The 21,639-nt window shown below is 41.7% G+C and overlaps 1 protein-coding gene across 5 annotated transcripts in view; it reads right to left on the reverse strand.

The window, feature by feature from the left end:
• The window catches only part of IKZF2 (IKAROS family zinc finger 2), a 137,241-nt gene that overhangs the window by 22,788 nt on the left and 92,814 nt on the right, over positions 1–21,639 (reverse strand). For all 5 annotated transcript variants that reach the window (XM_048869701.2, XM_048869698.2, XM_048869700.2 and 2 more), the window contains one exon: positions 1,956–2,093. In XM_048869701.2, the coding sequence (XP_048725658.1) occupies positions 1,956–2,093 (138 nt within the window). The remainder of the gene's footprint in view (positions 1–1,955; positions 2,094–21,639) is intronic.

The raw sequence follows: 21,639 nt of genomic DNA on the forward strand, positions 1-21,639 counted from the left end.
TAACTTAAAATTGGTTGAAAAACTGATTTAAGTTAAACCAGTGAAACTTCTCGGTGTAGAAAAGGCTAAGAACTTGGCCGGCACAGTCTATGTTTCACCTTTAAGTAGTTCCTTCCAAGCAAATCTAAAACTGTCTCAACACTGGCAAAGATAAGTGTTTTTGACTAGAAGTGGAGTAGAATCTGGAGAGATCTCTCACAACACAATCCCTGAAGCACTTACTTGTAGCTTTCATAACTGTGTTTTACGGAGAAAGCTCACTAAAGACCCAGTTCTCAAAAGAACTACACACACCGACTTAACTTTAACCCCTGAAAGAAGCCCCATTGAAGTAACAGGTGTGTATGCCTTTGCAGGGCTTGGCACCCAAGACTCTTCTTGGGAATGGTGTAGCTGGGTAAACTCTTAGCTTCCAACTAAACACCATGAGTCCACAAAAATCATGTATGTCTGAAACTCAAGGTACAAAAATGCCCTGATCCAAAGACCACTGAAATCAGAGGGACTATTTCTACTGACTTTTATGAGCATTAGATCAGGCCTAAAATGTCTAGTCACAAACGTCAATCTTTCTGAATGTACCAGATTTTAAATGCTTATTTTCTTCTCCCTGGCATTTATGGTGGTGGTATATAATTGAATTTATTGAACAGAGCAGCTGAAATTTTTCCAGTGCAACTTTGTTGTGAAAAAAGAATATTTCATGAAAAAATTACCCATTTTGAAACATTCTTCGGGTTTTTTTCCACCAAAATTTTCTATTAGAAATCAATAATATAAATTTTTGTTGTTGTTGTTCTTGGCTTCTTGTTATACATTTTTGAAAAAATTTCTTTAAATGTTTAAGTAAATGAAAATCCCATCGCCGGACGAAACTGACCAATGAAAAGTTACACAGGAGCAAAAAACAAACAGAAAGGGGAAAGCAGGCTGCTTTTAATTTCCTTCCTTTTTTTTCCATTTTGCAACAGTGCAAATTTTGACTGGTTAGCTCAGTCACACGGCAGGGTTTTCTTTTTAAAACCAAATTTTTAAAATATTATACCAAAAATCAAAAAAGAAAATTATCAATAAAAATATCTTTAAAAGGATAAGCCATTTCATGAACATTTAAAAAAAAAATCAAAAAATTCCACTTCAAAACCTAAAACCAAAAATAATTTGGAGAGTCTGAAAAAAATTATGTTTTTTTTAAATTTTACAACCCACTAAAGATAAAACTACATTCTCATAGCGTGCTTTTTATATCCTCTTTTGCAAGCTCTTTATACTGCGCAAAAAGGCTAAATCTTTTTCAATATACTATTTACACATCCAGCATGCCTATTATGTAAAAATATTTACATATACACATTTTATATAGATTGCATTTAGCAATCTTGCCAAATGCTACTTTCATACTTGCAACAGGGAAGCTTTGTTTTTACGAAGACTACAATATTTTTAGTTTTTCTCATAATCAGTTATGTTAAAGGGTGGGCAAACACCACATTTTATATTTGGTCTTATCAATTTTTCATGATAATTTTGCAGGGCTGATTTTATATATACATATACACACATATATAAAACACACCCTCCCCCCCATATAGGTACATGTACACACAATTATGAAAAATATAATATATATTACACACACACATACATATCCATATAGGTGTACACACCCACATACACATACACACACACACACACACACCACACAGTGTAATCCCTCCCCCCCACACACGGTGAAATTCTGGCTCCTCTGAAGTCAAAGGGAGTTTTGATGTTGACTTCAGTGGGGCCAGGATTTCATGCACGGTTTCTGTCCTTAAGAATATTTAAGCGTAACTGTTCTAGGAAGAATGAGGTTATTTGAAATATAGAAAAAAAAAATGGAGAAAACCAAACATGAAATAAGTGCAGAAGTCACTCTAAGGTACAGGAGGCTCCTGAACATGGTTTCCACCCACCATGGTGACTCATGACCTGCCCAGCAGCCTCCATACTGACATTCTGAAGATAGTTGTGGCAGCGTTCCTTGTGTTCCTCCAGCGAACTGCGCTGTTTGTAGCTCCGGCCGCAGTAGTTACACTTGTGAGGCTTACCCACTGTGGAAAGAACAGAGCTTTCGGTTAAATTGTCATCTGCACCAACGTTACATCTCCGTTACAAGCAACAAAGGGGATGGAAAGACATTTACAAAGGTCATTTAAGTCCCAACCCTCTTCCCCTTGCCCTGTTTTCCCACCCCCCACACACCTCCGCCCATCTACCCCACACCCCACCCACCCACACATCACCCTACTGATTATTCACACTGAAAAGGAGTATCACCAGACATTCACAAAAAGGCTGACTTGGTAGAAAAGTCAATAAGTAGACTGCACCCATGAGGAGAAACAAGCAGTTGAACCACAACCAGCCTATGACTGTGTGTCACCAACGCTGGTGGGAAAACTTCTAAACAATTTTGTCCAAAGCGTCAGCATTTGCCCTCACATAAACTTGCTGGCCTACTGCAACATCAAAGTGGTGGGGACTGAGTTACATGACATGAGCAAGGTCACCTTTGGGTCAGCCTATTTTGCCAAAACAAATAAGGTAAGAATTAGAAAGAGACAACAGCAAGTGGGTTCCATTTTTTGTGGTACGCCAGAACCGAGCAGTCACCAAGGGTATATAAGGACTGGATAATTAAAAACAAAAACAAAAAATGACAAACACACAACCAGGGAAGCTCCACAGTAAAAAGAGACTCAATGAAGGCAAGAGACAATTCCTATATTATCTTTAGTTTCACTCAAGAGCAACATGATCTGGCAAAGGTCTTAACATGCACAAAACCTGGCACCAGATCCTAGTACAGCGAAGTCCTTTCATAGCATGTCATGAAGAAACCACAAGAATAGCTTAATCCTAGAGCCAGAAAGCTAGCCAAATGGTGTATTTTGCCAAAACCATGTTAATAATTTTGTGCAATACATAAAAAGGAAAGGAGTACTTGTGGCACCTTAGAGACTAACAAATTTATTTGAGCATAAGCTTTCGTGAGCTACATCCGATGAAGTGAGCTGTAGCTCACGAAAGCTTATGCTCAAATAAATGTGTTAGTCTCTAAGGTGCCGCAGGTACTCCTTTTCTTTTTGCGAATACAGACTAACACGGCTACTGCTCTGAAACCTTACAATACATAGAACATGAACATATCCTCTAATAATTAGAGGGCTATTTATTCAGTACTGGAGGTCTGGGAATCACATTAGGCGGAGACTTTCAAAGCTGCCTGGGGGGGTTAGAATGTTCAATTCTCAAATGCCTCATGCAGCTTTGAAAATCTAAGTCATAATTTTTAAGACCTAAACAAAGACCAGGCAAATATGTTCTTTGGGATAATATATGTGTATTCAAAATGTTTGTTCCAGTATAGGAGGGTGGACGTCTCCCGGGCCTGATAATAGGATACAGTCCTTCACCTTTCAATTACCAAATGAAATCAAGGTCCTACTAGTTGTAGCCAGAAGCTACTATTACCATCTCATGACTGTTGGGTGTCTCACATGAAGTACAATGGTGATCTCAGTCCAGTTCTTACTTAAGAGGTATCCACAGCATAAAACCCACCTGCACCTGGGTATTTGGGTGCGCAGATGTACCCCAATGTGTTGACCTGGGTCCTTTAAAACTGGGAGCTGTAGTTGTAGGGCACATGACAAGGAGCAAGCATCTGTTCATTCGCTCTGAGACACCTGGCATTGGCCACTGTTGGAAGACAGGATACTGGGCTAGATGGACCTTTGGTCTGACCCAGTATGGCCGTTCTTATGTTCCCTACAGAAAGCCAGATAAAAGGCTTCCTGTCTCTGTGGCAGAGACAGCAGACAGAAGAGACACGGGGTCAGGAAGGTCATAGAGGGTCTCGCTCCATAGTAGCCAAGAAATAAAGGGAGTGTGTCCCCTCTCCCCTCCTGGCTGGTGGAAGCAAGGAAAGCTTCAGGTGGTCAAACATTTTCCATCAAAACTTTTTTTTTTTTTTAAAATAGAAAATTGGGTTTTCAATGAAATGAACATTTTTTTCAGAAAGTCTCTGCTTCCCTCAAATATATTTGTTGAAACAACAAAATTTTCTGCAGGGTAAAAAGAAATTCCAACCATCTCTAGTTAGTCCCCAGGACTGTGAGTTTGTTTGCCCTTGTGCTGGAACGCCTGTTTGGAATGCATCCGATGAAGTGAGCTGTAACTCATGAAAGCTTATGCTCAAATAAATTGGTTAGTCTCTAAGGTGCCACTAGTACTCCTTTTCTGTTTGGAAATAAAGGCAGTTCTAAGGAAAAGGCCTTGGACTGAATGGGTGTTGATGGGCATTATTCTACTTACACCCCAGCAGGTGACTTTGCCCACCAGTTTACACCACCGTTGTAACAGGCACTTTTGCTGGTAGTCTCAGCTGAGACCAAGGATTTGGGGGCCGACCCTAAGCCTGCTGAAGTCAATGGAGCACACTGATTGAAGTCAATAGGGTTGGACCAGGCCGCAAATATTTACGGATACTAAACTAGCTTCTCACTCCTGGAAGCGGTTCTTATAGAACACCTTGGCTGGGCAGAATAGGGAAGCTTCTTTTACCACAACTCATACTATCCTTGTTGTGTAGGGAAGAGATTTCAGTTTCCTACACTCTGGTAACTTTCCTGAGAAATAAACTGCACTCAGGGCCAACTGAAGTCAAAGGGATTGATTACATTGATTTGAGTTAGCACGGAGTCTGACCTCCAGTTTTTTAGAAGTTCAGATATCTAATCAATTACACATTGTAAAACAATTGGCTAATCCAGATAATCAGATTCCTTATATGCACTGTAAGGCACTAAGAAACAGGCCAGGTACCTTCAACTCTCAAGAAGCATCAGTCTCTAGTATTCGTTAAATGTATTATTGCTTAGTGTATTCAATTTTTTTGCTATAATTCTGAGATACTAGATAACATGTCTTGACTCCTGTAATTATAACAAGAACAAGCAAAACTGACAAAGTTATCGTTTGCATTCCCCACTTTCATAAGGACCATTTGACAAATTGCATCTGATCAGTGAGGCTGAGATTTTCAACGACGTCTAAGATGTTTATGGGCCCAAATCCCATTGAATTGCAAGGCTTATAAAAGATGCTAAAAGCAATAGTATACAGTGGATTTCCCACTTAATGTCATATTGAAATCCAATGTGAACCTTTGGCTTGGGCCAGCCCCCATTGTGGGGGCAGGGAGGGAGAACTACCCAACCCCACTCTGCCCCTGGCCATGGTTCTGCTCCTGGCCACGTCGCCCAGCTCCTGCAGCGCTGGTCCCATTCCCGGCTCCCACTCCTGGCCATGGTTTGTAGTTCCTGGCCGTGGTTCCTGGCTCCTGGTTCCCAGCCATGGCCCTGCTTCAGGCCCCAACCACAGCTCTGGCCCTGGTCCCAGCACCGGTTCCCCATCTCAGCTCTGTCTCCGGCCCTGGCTCCCCACTGTGATGCTGGTCCTGTACCCAGCCCCTGCTCCAGACCACAGCTCCCAAGAGGAGGGAGGCGCATGGACCAGGTAAGGAGGGGTGGGCAAAAAAGTTTGGGGACCACTGACTTAAGGAAATTTCTTTTAAGTCATAAAAAAGGTCAGCACAAGCAAAAGAGTCGGTAAGGCATTCACTTTGCATTTTGTTCTCAAATGAGCTGCAAGTACATAACAGAATACAAAGTAAGTCAAAGGGAAACTACTCATGGAAAAGAACAAGGCATCCCAGGTGCCATAAGCACAAATGACAAAAATGTATAGAAGATTCTAAAAGCAATGGTACACATGAGGGGTGAAATCCTGGTCCCACTGACTTCAGTAGGCCCAGGATATCAGCACACATATCTACATGTTGGCAACCACGTTCTGTTCTCTACAGCAGCCTGGAAGAGGATTCCTTCCTTTCCACCCGTTCCTAGTTCTACCCGCTGTGCATAGATCAGCAGTTAAGATGTGTGTTTGAAGAAGGCACTGGCCCACTACATTTGTTAGAGATGTAGGTCTCGACTGAAAGCCCACTGAAATCAATGGGACTCTTTCCACTGACTTCCATGGGCTTTGGATCAGGCATTTAAAGTCTGAAAAATTATGCAGCAGTCTGAGACAGGAATTAAGCTCCAGATTTCTGAATTCAGCCTTAACATTTGAAGTTGTCTGGCTTTTGGCTTGAGATGCTCTGCTCGTATCACATTCTGGTGGTGAAGTTTAAACTACAGCTGAAACCCTGACACCTCATGGAAGGTCTGCAGCTGCTATTTTATCATCACCATTGTTGAACCGGCCAAATACTGCAAAAATATTCAAGAAATTTAATTTTAGCAGCACACATTGTCAGGGACAGGGTCACAGCTGTGAATTACTGTGATCATCATTTAACATTTATATTGCAGTGATACCTACAGGCCACAAGCAAGTTGCACCTCCTTGTGTTTGCTGCTGTGCAAATAGTAAATGATAGTCCCGGATTCAAAGAGAATAATTAAGTAAAGTGCTGAATTTTTAGAACCACATTCAAGGTAACGTGGCTATAGGCAATTCCAATAATGCTACTCAAATAGGGCATATGTAATAGTTTCCATTCAGGAACGTGTCAGCATGAAGTGCATGATGATTAGTATCAGTTTATATTTAAAACAGAGCCTTTCATCAAACTTACTTCTACAGATTGTGTATTGTTTGAGAATCACCACTGAAATGTAGCTCGCTCAGATGTGGGATTTGGCAGCTGTTTCACAGCACATCAGAACTCTATACAACATGTCAGGGAGGAAAATGAAGGACACTTTTCTTACATACCCAAGTGTAATGTCTATATGACATCGTTGTTTGATAATTATAATAAATATCAGACATTCAGTTGTGTTCAGGCCCGGGCACTTCCTTATGAGACAGATGTTTACAATTAAGAGGGAGTTCTGATAAGAGGGCTTAACATTTTAGGAATAATTTGGACAGAATTCTGCTCTCAGTTACTACTCTACTGAGATCAGTTTTTACCAAAGGTAGGAAGTACGGTTCTGTGGGTAAGGCCTGGGTCTGTGACTCTGGAGACCTAGGGTCAATTCCTGGCTCTACCAAAAACTGATTGTGTGACCTTGCAAAAGTTCCATGGTCTTTCCTTGCTATTGTTCCCTATATGGAGATAATTCTCTACCTCTCAGAGGTGTTATGAAAATAAATTTATGAAAGTTGTGAGCTGCTCACACACTAAGGAAACGGAGGTCATACAAGGATGTAGAAGAATTTGGACCATATCTACAGCTTGACAAATCAAGGACTTAAAAGGAAGGGAGAGAGATGACAACAATATACCGGATCGTGGAGTAAATGTCAAACAGAAGAGGAAATATTTAGGGTATTACAGTTGAGGGTAGGGCATGAGTAGGAGTAAGGGGATTGAATTAGAAAAAAAAAGAAAATTTAGGCTGAATAGCAGGAACATTTCCAGACACATTTTCCTGTTAAGCTGGGAAGGGTCATATGGTTTAGCGGGTACTAAGGATTAGTTTGAAAGACATTGTCAAGATAAGACAACAAAGCCTTCCCAGTAATGTACAATATCTTTGGCCTGTAATTAAAACACACTTTATTTTCTTGAGTTGCATGTCCCCAAAGCTTCCCACAGACAAATATTTGCACGAATAACAGACCCTGAATAAATTATCGACAAATTAAAATCAAACCTGAATGCACTCAGGCTCTGAGAAGTACACAGTACACTCCTGCTTCCCCTTCACAACCAGCGCTGCTCCTTAATGATTGTAAATGTGTTCATTGAAATTAATGGGGGCTCTTTGATTTTAGCCTGGGAGATTACATACCCACACCAATCTGCAAGATCCAAGACATCGGCACCCAGAAGCTGGCGAGTTTACAGAGCAAATAAATGTGAACAAACAGAAATGTGACTAGTAACTTGGGGTGCCTCAATTTGTGAGCATCCAGTTTAACACATCCTTCATGAGGTCCGATTCTCAGAAAAGGGCTGAGCACCCACCCCCTGAATGTCAGGCCTTTTGTAAGGCATATCGTGTTGAGCACCCAAAATCACTAGTCTGTACTGAAAATCTTGGCTGGTGATTTTTAAAAGGGTTAAAGTTTTGCACTTGTCAGTCCAAAGCGAGGCAGCAACATGTGAGATAAATTCTAATGTCTGATCCACCTGGCAGATCACTTTAAGGCTATTCTGTTCCACAATGTGGATCAAAGAGAAAAAACTTTAGCTCTGAACACATACTAGTCCCATCACTGCACAAGAGCATGAGTTGGGAATAAAAGACCTGCTTATTAATGAATTGCAACACAAGAAAGCAACATCATAGCATTGCTTGGGAAAAAAAGATAACAATAATCTTATACCAGGTTCTAAAACATGGGCCAATTTTTCAAACTGTTACTCACGTGAGTGAGGCTTTGGAGGATCAAGGCATTTATATTTGCTTTTGTTGTTGTTCTCTTTTCATTCAGGAGAGTGGACAGATGGTGTTTCACCTTGGAAAGTTTCAGTGTTGTTCTAAGTTGGGTGTATAATGCAGAGTTTCTCCACACTTGGGAAGTTTAATTCTAAAAGTACAGGTTCAAATTTTCTAGTGTAGTATTTCAAAGACTGTAGCCCTAAACACAGTTTATACAGCTGCAACAACTTTCTTGACTTTGAGCTTGAAAGAAAAAGAGAACTCCTATCACTTCATTACTTCCTGGCCTAGTGTCACAGACCTGAAGGTTAATATCAATTACTTGGCTCACAAATGCTTTGCAAACTACAAGGCTGTCCTGTATTTCATGCCCTTGCTGGCAATTGAAAGACGGCTCACCCTAACTTTCAGTACCAGAGTCAACAAGTCATGATTCTGGTCTTTAATTACTACATGCTGTCCTAGCAATCCTACCCTGGAATAGTGCAGTCTGTCCTATAACACCATCCATAGACTTGTAGTACAGCAGCCTGTATTAAAACAATGATGGAACATTTACACTTATTTTCACTCTTTTGTTTTTTAGACACACCCACCTTGTCTATAAATACCTTCGGGGCACAAAACAGCAGCCGACACCTGCGCTTACCTGGCAGCTGTTTATGGTTTTGTAAACCAAGCAGGCTAGCAGTGAAATACTGTACACCCAACATTTAGTCCTGCCTGATCTTCTGCAATGAGAGGTGCTAAACATCAGGTTATATATTAACTCTGAAAACTTTATCCCTGTCACAGTTTGGCAGAATGAACGGATAAAACAAAAATAGGAAAGAAAGTATATTGTTCAGAACACATTGTTTCACACAACAATAGTTTCTTTATATAAAATATCTGGGCCAGGTTCTCAGATGGTGTAAATCAGTGTGTGCCAATGCCAATTTATAATTCAGGATCTAGTTACCCCCTTATTTATTTTTAAAGATACTTCCATCTACAGACATTCACGCTTTTCTCTAAGATTTCGCTTGCATTTGCTATGGATTATTAGCTCTGTTATTTAATCTGATCAATCAGATTACATGTTTATTCATTAATTAATCTGCACTGTTTTAGAGGTACAAAAATGATCCCAACTACCCTCAGGAATAGAAACAAGTAGGTGGAGTGTATGCCAAAAGTAAAAAAAAAAATTAACAAACAAACATCCATTTCATTGGCACAGTTCCTCTAAGTATCTACATCTGTCTATCCATCCAGATACTTACATGGCCACTATCACCCAATCTCCAAGAACTCCATAAATATTTTAAAATAGAACACTGATAATCTCTTGCCACCTCTTTGTCCTTTCCAGGCCAAAGGAGAAATAGCTTGATTAGTTTCTAGGCTGGCTTGTTTGTATGCTGTGTGTTTGTATGTGCTGTCTCTCTGTGAGCGGTGCTTGCAAAGAACTTATTGAGAGAAAGCTCAAAGAGATGAATTTTGCCGTTAGTTCTGAAAATGAAGAGATCTGCTCTCATTCCTATCTGTTATGGAAGTAGGTTCCATAGCTTAGGTCCAGCTCTTGTGAAAGTTCTACCTCTCAAATTCATGAGTGGAACTAAAGGCATAGAAGCACTTTCTTTGTGGAGGGCGAGGACTATCCAGAGAAGAGTAACAAACATGATTACTGATCTAGAAAACATGACCTATGAGAGAAGATGGAAAAAAATTGGGTTTGTTTAGTCTGGAGAAGAGAAGACTGAGGAGGGACATGAGTTTTCAAGTACATAAAAGGTTATTATAAGGAGGAGGGAGAAACATTGTTTTCTTTAACCTCTGCGGATAGGACAAGAAGCAATGGGCTTAAATTGCAGCAAGGGCTGTTTAGGTTGGACATAAGGAAAAACTTCCTGTCAGGGTGGTTAAGCACTGGAATAAACTGCCTAGGGAGGTTGTGGAATCTCCATCACTGGAGATTTTTAAGAGCAGGTTAGACAAACACCTGTCAGAGATGGTCTAGATAATACTTAGTCCTGCCTTGAGAGCAAGGGACTGGACTAAATGACCTCTCGAGGTCCCTTCCAGTCCCACGATTCTATGATTCTATCCCCAAAGTGTGTTTGTTTAGATCAAAGAATCCATTTTACCATTAGCTGTCACACTACCAGGTGAAAGAGGGCATGCAATGCTCCAGCTTTGGAGATGCCTGCTAACCTGCATTTCCTGAAAGGTCCTGCAGTTCCCCTCTGCGTCTGCCTTTGCCAGGTGGTGTCTGAGATTACACTGCCATGACCAGAGGGAAAATGTCTTGTGAACAGCTCAGGTGTAAATGGCAGAGAGCTCATCACAGGGATGTTCTCCATTCAATTATGCAGAATGGTGGACAGACAGGCCTGATGGCATGGGAAGAGCTGGATCCATTTGGAGGGGGGATGGATTCTGTGAGAGCATATGGCAGAGGTCGGGGGGGAATTAAGTCTCTGCTGATCCCTCATGATGGAGAGGGGCAAGGATGCTCCCTCCCAGCTGGATACCTGCAAAGCATGATGGGAAAGGGAAGGAATAAAGAGAAGCCTCACAGTTTACTTTCTCCCTGTTTTAAATGACTGCAGGGGACCACAGAGGCTTTAAATATGATTTGCCATTGAAGGTAGCTACACTCATCCAACATGCCTTTTAATGGATAGAAACTCTTCCGGTGTATTTTCCTTTGCTTGTAATCCCTCCCCCGCCCCCGGGTATTAAGAGGGAGATTTTCAAAGCTGCCTAAAGGATCTCGATGCTCCTGTCTCATTCAAAATTAATGAGAATCAGGCCCCCAAATCCCCTATGTAGTTTAGGAAAATCTCAACCCAAAGGTTTAGTGAGTATGATTCAAACACACTACCTCATTCTTTGCCAGATCAGAACATTCTCCCAGTCTCTCAGGTATACCTGACTTCTGTAAAGCTCCCATGAATTTTATAGCAGACACTCAAAGGGTTAAATGCTATTAAAACCGCTGTTTAAATAGCACTAAGGTTGTGAGATGAACTAATAAAAACCAGGAAGTTCCTAAGTAACTGGGCATTTTTCAGATTGCAAGATGACCGTTATTTAAATGCTGTGGGATTTCTTCTTCCTGGCTATAACTTTCCTTTGAAGTTGGAGAACCATTGCAGGGGATATATAGGATCATTTAAAATTTGGCATTCCCCACAGCAAGTGGCATTCCTATGTACAATTCTTAGGCACCAAAGGTGCATGGGAAGGAGTGTGTTAAGGATAGAAACGAAGCCTTAACAATTTCCTGGCTCTGGACTGTCTACTGCAGTTCAGACCGTTAGCATTATAGTACTGTGGCATGCTGCAAGAAATCTATTTACATAATAAACCTTCCGAAATAGACCAATGAGCTTCTTTTGGTTTTAATCCAGTTTCAGCAAAAATCAGCGAGGAAGAAAGGAAGTGCTTTGATTGTCTTATTTTTCTGGTCTGTGTAATTAGTGCATCCGCCTCTAAGGAACTTAAGGAGCTGAGTCTTTACCTCATCTGAAACTGAAGGTTTGCGTTTACCAATCCCAACTGGAGATGAACTGCTCATGCATGCAACACAGAGTGTGGAATCCGCAGATCATATCAGGAATGCTGTTGGACAAACACTTCTTGACAGGTGGTTTTCTCTCTCTCAGAGAAACAAATGTAGACTATGGCCCAGATACTCAGGTGACATAAACTGGCATAGCTGCACTGGAGTTAACTTACACCACTTAAGGATCTGGTTCTTTTTTCTTTAATCTCTTGTACACCTTACTGAGTCCCTTAGCACTTTACCATAATGTCCACAGCAAGTATGTTTGCTGTCCTCACAATTCTGGGCACTGAATTGTCCCAAAGTCAAAAAGGAAAGTCAAAGGCCAAATTCTGTCACCCTTACTCAAGCTGAGTAGCATTTTACTCCACAAGCAGTCCCACTGACTTCAGTGTCAAGCAAGGTACCACTCAAGGTGAGTGAGGGTAGCAAAATCTGGTCCAAAGTGTTTTCAGAATACAGAAGGCCTATACAATGAGGCTATTGAATTGGTGACACAAGAAATGAAAGCTTGGACCACTGACTGACAGTGGCCAGTACCAGCTGTCTCAGAATAAGGTGCAGTAGGCAAATGTCGGATAATCTATCCTCTGTGATGGTTTTGTCCCTTCCAAAGTATTTTTTAAAAAAGCACAATAACTCTGGATAAGCTAGTTATTCACAGAAATGCCCAATCCTTCCTTAGATCTTGCTAAATTCTTAGCTCCAATCACATCATGTGGCAATGAATTCCATGGTCTCAATTCAGCATTCTGTAAGGAAAATATTTCATTGCATCAGTTTTGAACTTGCTGTCTTTCAGTTTCACTGAATGTACCCTTGTTTTTGTGTTCTGAGACAGCGAGAACAGACACTCTAGACCTATCCCTCCTATGGGGGGCAGGGATAGCTCAGTGGTTTGAGTATTGGCGTGCTAAACCCAGGGTTGTGAGTTCAAACCTTGAGGGGGCCATTTAGGGATCTGGGGCAAAAATTGGGGCTTGGTCCTGCTTTGAGCACGGGATTTGGACTAGATGACCTCCTGAGGTCCCTTCCAACCCTGATATTCTATGATTCTATCTTCATGCTCTGGTTTTCATTTCAATAGCTTCGTTTCCCCTCTTCCCTACATTTAAAGATCAGTTTTGAAAACAGATTTTTAACAAGTTGTCATAGAGATGACAGTGACAGGGAAAATATTGCCAGATCCTCGTTTCTGCTAAGCAGTAGATTAGGAAGTTTTTACCTACTTCGATCAAGGGCGGAATCCAACAAAACCAGCACTGCTTCCAAAAACAGGAGAGACTCTATAGTTATAATTTCTCTCTTCCCACCGCCCAATGAGCAGCTTAGCACAAAGTTATCCTCACAAACATCAGCAGCTCAAGCATTCATATTTGTCTTCTCTTCCATGTGTCAAATAAGGTTAAAGAGAAACCAATCTGATTGAGTCCCTCTGCCCTTAACCCACTATTCCGGTTGCCCTCGGCAAACAGATCTCATAAAAATACAAAACTACAGGGAACTTTAAAAAAAAAAATAAGTGGAATATTCAAGAGCACTCAGCACTGGACCTAACTCAGCTTTTGAAAATCCCACTCTAAAAGTTCCTCCAGCAATAATTTGAGCTCTCTTATCTGCTGCTGGAAGCACAATTAGGATATAGCCAGTAGTTTACTGTTCCAGCTGGGAACAGTGCTCTCTAAATAGAGAATTAGCGACTAACTTGGTCTCGAAGAACCCATGCGTTTCATTTTTAAAGTTGCTTGTTGCTTTGATCTTGCCAAGCAGTCTGTTTCTGAAAGCTCTTCCCTTAGCTGTAGGCATGGAAGTGCTCTCTGAGCACGCTCAGATGACTGCCCTGGGTATCATTACTGAGGGGTTCCCTGTTATGGGTGGGCATATGGCGCATAGGCCACAGACAGCTCGGGACAGAATCCCTCTGCTACTCAAAGGGTAGCCCCAGATGGGAACAGTGCTGGAGTGAGGTTGTGCCGCCCTTGAGAGAAAAATTAGGATCAGCTTTTGTGGGTCTAATTCTGTGGAGCCGCCAGAATGGAAACAAGAAGGACATATTTTAAAAAGGGGGACAGGCTCTTAACTACATGAGAAATGAATCTGGGGTATCGGACAGCCTCTGTTCTACTGAAAACCTCAAGTGCCTACCTCTGACAGGAAGGCGCCATTAATCTGCGTCATAAGAAAAATGCAGCAATTCCTGTTTGCCTGAATACTTTTCCCAGTTCTTCTGGAGAATTTGCAGTTCCTTAAAACACTCAAAGTTTGCTTGCTTACCATTGCAATTAGTTTTGCAATACAAGCACTAGATGAATTCAAACTGCAAAGGAAAAGGAAATAAGATACAGGTGTAAAATTAAACCAAAAGACTAACCCCCGCCTCCCACATGAAACGGTCTGCATTGAAAGTTAAGGCAGGGCAGTTACAGAAAACAAAACAGCGACCTCTAAACCCATTGGTACACTGTGTGGAAACAGAGAAGTTAAAACAGGGAATTTAGGAAACTCGAATGAATTAACGGAATTTCAGGATCATGGAGCAGCTAAAAAAATATGCACAGGAGACGTTTCCATGAGAAAGTTCAGAGCTGGTTGCTTCTTTCCTTAATTTTAAATGCAGTTTGAGGAAAAGTATAAAGCTTATCATTTCCTCAGTATGCTGAGGGGGTAAAACATCTTTGCTTTCACCAGGCTTTCTTTCCTCTTCTTTCCTATTCTACTTTTTTTTTTTTAAATTAAAAAGTTTGAGGAAAAGTAGTCTTGCACTTAAGGCATTCGTTGGGACTTAGGAGATCTGTGTTCAGTTCCCAGCTGTGTCACAGACTCGTGTGCCCAAGGCACTTAATACATCTGTGCCTCAGTGAATCACCTGTAAAATGGGGATAATGAGCCTTCTTTCCTCCTATCCTTTTCCTGTCTTTTGTACGGAGATCGTCAACTCTTTCGGCAGTGACCGTCTCTCACTAGGCGTGTGTACAGCCCCTAGCAGAATGGGCCCCTGCTTTCGTTTTGTGGACTTTAGAAATAATAATCACGATTGTAATGTAATAGAAACCGTAATAATTTAGTTAGTAAACACATTCAAAACAAAGGGCCTGATTCTGTGAGGTACTGGGCACCACCAACTCATACTGAAGTCAACAGTAATTCAGTAGGAGCTTGGCCTGTATTAACTCCACCACCCCGAAGAATATTTGCACTGCGATTCTCTTGTGATCATCTGACTTCAGGAGCTGTGACTTTAAGAAAAAAACGCTCTTATATTATAGCTATTTACATTTTTAGGTGCTCTTATTACATCACCTTATTTCCTTAGCTGCAAACCAAGCCTGCCCAAGGACTAACTGGGCACAGCATGCCACGGGCCAGTGGGCCACACAGAATTTGGACGTAGATATGCACTCTTCTTTTTATCAAAAACCAAGGCTCCTCACCAAAGCGTTTGCTCCTGCTTGTGCTTTCCTTGATAGGCATATAGAGATGCCTGGATGTTTCAGTTCATCGGCAATACAAAAATAAAGACTGAAGCTGATCAGTCAGTTGCAGAGAGAGGGGGACCAACTGGCAGGGTCTGAGGAGTCAGATCCTCACTTGCACCAGGGCGCCACTTGGTTCACTTAAGTCAAGGGGAGGCCTCAAGGCTGCTGTAGCCTATACCAATTTCTAATGTTGGTTGAGAACTGTCGGACTATAGTGCCATCCAGGCATATCGTCCTCCTCCAGCGTGCCCCTGTCCTATCGCTGGCACAATGCTATGTTAAGTGGCCAGCAGATCATGGTGCTGCTGTCTCTATGGTGGACTGAGACTCATTCCCACCAGTGAGAGCAGGTTTAAGGCTGGTTTGCCCTTCCTGGAGGCCAGCATCTGGCTCTTATATGAATATCTGAGAACCTTTAATTAGGGATGGATTAATTGGTTCTGCAAAAAGACTTGCCAATCCCTCCTTTCAAGAACTAAACTGAATGCAAACTTTTTGGAAGGTTCTGGATTGTTCCCATAGGTCTGTTCATAGACGTTTCAATCACGATTGGACCTGAAAGCCCCAAATAATACTAGAAAAATTGTTCTAATTGTATTTTCAGCATGGACTATAGCAGAAGTGGTGGCAACCTTATGAGAGAGCCTGTTCTTGCAAAATTTTCAGCAGACTCTGGAAGTTAGAATAGTGTACACAAAATCTGAATATGAAACTGAACTGAACCCAAACTCCAAATCCTTTGAGGCTCACTCATCACTACCCCTTTGGGACAAATGAATCCCTTACATAAGGCCATGGACATCAATGGAGTTGCATTCTCTTCGTATGTCTAATGTGGACAGTTACACTGTGGTGCATAAAGGTTTGGCTATGTTGCTTTACTGGGAGATGCTCCACTGCTAGGAGTCAAGTGGTTTCGTTCGACACATCATGCTGAAAATGTATCCCTGCATTTTTCGTAGGGTTGGGGTAGCTACCTATATTGAGCCAGATCTGATGGCACTGTTGCCAACTCTTTCCAGTTGTACTGCAAGTCTCACAATAATTGGTGTTTTTTGTCAAGTTCCAGTTCCTGCAATTAGGTGATTATAGAAGAATCTCAGGTTTCATTTTTTTGAAAGGAAGTTTCTAGCCCATGGGATTGGGGAGAAGAGCTTGGAAACGTTAACCCTAAAGCTCCAATACCAGAAAGCCAATAAAAAGAACTTCAAATGCATTATTTTACAATCTCGTAACTTTTAAGCCCATCACTGACTTTAAGAGTCTTGACTCTTGATTTTTGAACACTTGGCATTTGCAGTGCTGCAAAACCAGAAGAATTCCATTGAAACCAATGGATTTTTTTTTCAGATTTGCCCAACCATAATAGAGATCAGAACCTCACTCCTTCTGTTTAAAAGATTTATGTAAATGCCTTATCCCTTCCTTCCTCCTGTCATTTTAAGATGTAGCATAGTTAAGATTAAGTTTCTTAAATCTCCATGAATGTGCTTTACTTTTGTCTTAAATCATTTCCCCATTCCACACTGGCACTTTAGAGGAAAAAGAGCAGTGTTGCAATATGAAATTCAGAATAAAAAGCCTCTTCCAAAAGCTAGCTGTCTTTATTGAGCTCATTTTTTAAATCATGTATTTACCGTACACTGTCTTTCCTTTTACAGTATAGCTGTACAGGGATACACTGTGGACAAGAGTTTTTGTTTTCATAATCTATTCCTGACACCTAATAAGAATGACGAGCACTGTTCCAAGATTTGGCAAGAAGGGACAGGTTGTGGATGAGCAGGTTTCTCTGACTCTCCTATACGGATCAAGGAGGAAAAAGAAAGGGGAGAGGGTGGAGACTATAAAGAAAAGAGAGGCAACCTGTTCCTTTGGAGACAGAGTGAGTAATGCAGCTGGCACACGGCCTCGCCACTGCCACAGAGTTCCAAACATACCAATCCCGCAGATTCAGCTATTTGGACAGAAAGAAGACTGGGTGGACAGTTCTGATATTTGAGGGATGGGATTAGCCATGAAACAAACTCAAGACCCCACACGTCTCATGCGAAATACGCAAGATGTGCTAAGGTGGGATGTAACAGGGCAAGATGTTCAATAGGGAACGTTGTACCGAACTATTTTTGCTCTAATCAGATCGTACAAAAATTTCACTTTATGTCTATTGCAAGTTACGGCAGCAGAGCTCCAGCTTCGCTCCCCTCCCACAAACTAGAAATGCCAGGCCTTCTACAGTCAAGGTTAGCTGTTCTGATGCAAGCCACAATCTCCAAGGAGATAAGCAAAATGCACGCAGATGAACAGCACACAAATGAGGAAAATTTTATGGACCCAAGGCCTTTCTATATAAAAACTCCATCATCAATTTCTCAGCAATGGATTCTTTACAGGTAATGGGCCGCTCTTCCAGTAGGAGTTTGAAGCCCAAAATAGCCTGGGATCGGCCTGTCTGAGAGAGCATCCGTCTTCCCCTGTCACACTAGCTCAGTTATAGATGGTCTTACAATCTGAATAGGCAAGAGGTGAGAGAAAAGGAAGTGCTATAATACCCATTTTACAGATGGGGGACTGAGGCACAAAGAAAGCGAGTGACTTGCCCAAGGACTATCCATGTCAGGTTCTTATCTGGTCCGCATCACCATCGTATATCTGCACCTCACAATCTTTTTTAATTTCCCCCCCTCTGGGAGGTAGGGCAGAGTTATTATCCCCATTGTACAGATGGGGAACTGAGGCACAGAGAGGCTAAGTGACTTGCCCAAGGTCACACAGGAAGTCTGTGCTAGAACCAGGAACTGGACCCAGGTCTCAAGCCCCACTCCAATGCCTTAACCACAAGGCTATTCTTCTCAGAGATCAGTAAGACTGCTCAAGCTTGACCTACCTCATTATAAGAGAGAGGTGGCAGCTTGTATTCTCCACGAAGGTCAACTGGCTATAAAACTCATTCTCCCACTCTTGAATCAAAACAGCTGGAATTTGCCAAAAGTACAAAACCTTCTCTCTTCTGAGATGGGGCGTTATGCCGCACAGGCTGGTATGTGAGCTTCTCTCATTGTATTGTGCTGCTGGGTGACATCTTTGCTGAAAACTGTCAGGGTGCCTAGAACCCACATAAAGGTATTTTTTGTGTTTTATTCTTTTTAAAAAAAAAATCAAAAGAATGAACATCTTTTAATGATCACTTTTCTGGAAAAAAACAAAACAAAATCCACAACCATTTTGCAGCCTATGAATAATTGTCTGGTTGGTATAATCATAACCAGGTGCTCCTTGTGAAATTTCAATGGGGCATGGTGTAAGCAGTGTTCCTCTTGGTTCAGGAATGAAGATATCTATCTCACCACTCTGTTGCAAAGCATGGAGGAGAACTTGGTGCACTGTATCTGAAATCAGTACTGCACAGTTATGCAAAACATCTGTGCAACTGACACCTCTTGTGTAATCCGCAGTGTAATCAACTATCAACCACCTCCAGGAAAGAAGGAGGGGCATTAGGTGGGGAGAATTCACAGTTAGATCAAACAGAAAATGGGAAACTAGCCAGAGAGGTGCAATCCGGTGAAAATATAGTTCCCCTGAGAGCAAACCTTCAGGATAAATTTCATTGCTTTTCACGTACAATTCCAAGTAGATATGCAGAGAGTCACACAGGGTTCACAACAGGTTCACTATAAAAAACTCTTCTCCCTCTCTCTTTCTCTCTCTCTCATTTTCCTTCGCCAGTGATATCCATCAATATCTTAGCCCTGAGGCAATTCGTAACAGCAGGTTGCTGAGTGCATGGGAGAATAAATCAGTAGAAGCCTTGTCCAACTCCACGGTGGTATGGTGTTAACTAGGTTAATTTTTTTCTCCAATCTCTCTTAGCTTCCCTCAGAATGGCAAAAATACCTCGCTCACCTTAGCGGTCTTGCTTATTATCAGAGTCACTGACCAGTTTCTGGTCTCCATTTTACATGGCCCCATAAAACGGCTAAGTGATAGCAGTGAAAGCTGGGTCCAAAGACACACACTTCAGATCCAGAGCCAAAGTGTCCTAAAGTGAGCGGTTTTTCAGGTCCTTGCAAGAACTGTCAAAGCCTAGCTGACATGTTAGATTTGCTCTCAACGTAGGCCATGCTGAGAAAGGCTTTTCCCAGTGAAAATAATGTTTCCCTGCTTTCAAAGCAGCTGTAGCATTGAGCTGCTCAGATGGGACAGATCCAAGAAAATGTCTCGTTTTTCCTCCGCTCCAGCTTACTTAAGTGAAAACCATGTTTTATCAACAACAATAAGGGCAGGCTCATTAATGCCATCTTGGGTTGTCTCCTCTGAAAAAGTATCTGCAGCCAGCTAAGAAATTTGTGGTGTGGCAGGATTGTGTGTTGAGCCTATCACAATTTTAATGCAACGACAAACCCAAATCTCCAAAGAGGGCCCTATACAAGATGTGCAAATGCTCAGAGCAGCATTTAGGAGCTTAAATTCCTGCTTATGTGCTTACGTGCCATTTTGAGCATTCAAATACAACATTTGTGTAGCGGCTGTCATCTTGGTTCCCACCAACGATTGACCCCTACATCCCCCAGAGCCTCTACAGCTTGAGTTAAAGGACTCAGGCCCTTTTAAAGTTTGTCCCTAAGTCTTCTAGCTGAGAGACTGTCCTTTATATATCAGGCACACGGAGAGACACGTAATATACAAATCCTCCTTCAGTGCCTATGTTTGCCAAGTGGGCCCTGTATGTACAAAGGCAAATGTTTTAAACTGGGATGGCTGAAAACTGGCCCTTAAATCCAAACTAAGGGAGACAAGCTGTCTGATTTTCAGAGGTGTTGAACACCCCCAGCTCCTCTTGATTTCAACTGTAGATGATCAGATCCTTAGATTTTCCAGTTCCATTTCCCCTATCTGCAAAAATGGGGTAATAATATGTATCTACTTCCCATGGGTCTGGTAAGGATTAAATAGTTAATGGTTGTAAAGTGACTGAAGATGAAAAGTGCAGCCTAAGTACTTTATTATTTAAAATAACTACCTTTACCATTTTGCCTGAGATAATCAGCCAGTTATCAGAGTATAATACTGAAGTGGTGAGGGTAACACTATGAAGTTCCTTCCACTTAGTAATTAACGCATATCACTGTTGCACCAAGGATATGTAAAACTAAGGAGATAATACATAGATCTTCATAGCCTTGGTGTAACAGACACTGAAATATTTAAGTACTTATAGGACTCTCCTTATCACAGAATCCATGCACCTCACAACCATGAGTGCATCTTACCCTCACAACCCTACTGTGATGTAGGGAAGTGATATTATCCTCATTTTTACAGACAGAGAACCGAGGCAGAGAGTAGATTAAATTAATTTGTCCAAGGTCACAGAAGAAGCCTGGGTCTGAGCTAGCTCTAGCTTAGCATTTATCCACAAGACCATCCTTCCTCCACAGTTACCACCTCTAATTTTGCTGCCCCACCCCCAGTCTCGGCTGGAAATACAAAAGTAGAGAAAATTTAAAACAGGGCAACAAAAAAGGTAAAAGGATTGGGAGATAAGATAGAAGACCAGATCAAAGAATTTATAGGGTGGAGAACAGAGATGACTGAAGGGGCACAGAGGATATAGTCTGTAAAAGCTATCGAAATCACAATATAAACAAAGTAAAGGAATTATTCACAGTCCCAGATGATGGTATTACAGGGAACCCTGAAACTAATGAAGGGATAGTGTAAGTTAAATATTAGGAAGAGATTCATAGCTGCAAAAGCAGATGGGTAGGGGCCTGGCATCCCAAGGGAGCTGATAGAAGCCCAACCACTTCAAATGTTAAAGGTATGATTAGATATTCTGTTAAGAAAGACCCCTGCACCATAGGTAACAGTCTGATCACGTTCCTTTGTCTGTCTGTTCCCACTGAAATTACACATACTGTATTGGGGTAGCACAAAAGCCCAGAAGAGGAAGATTTAAACTGGTTTACAGAAGTCAACTCCCCCCGCCAACCCATAAGTAGATTTTAACATATGTTGGGCCTGGTTCACTACTGGGTTACAGGGTCCCACTGGTGTAAAGCTGATATAACCCAGTGGTGAGTCAGGTGAGGCCCCGTATTCTCCATCTAAACAGCAGCTCTAACAGTAGTGTGACAAAATCATGCAAGGGATCAAGGGC

Source organism: Caretta caretta, chromosome 11, assembly GCF_965140235.1.
Source record: "Caretta caretta isolate rCarCar2 chromosome 11, rCarCar1.hap1, whole genome shotgun sequence".
Taxonomy (NCBI): domain Eukaryota; kingdom Metazoa; phylum Chordata; order Testudines; family Cheloniidae; genus Caretta; species Caretta caretta.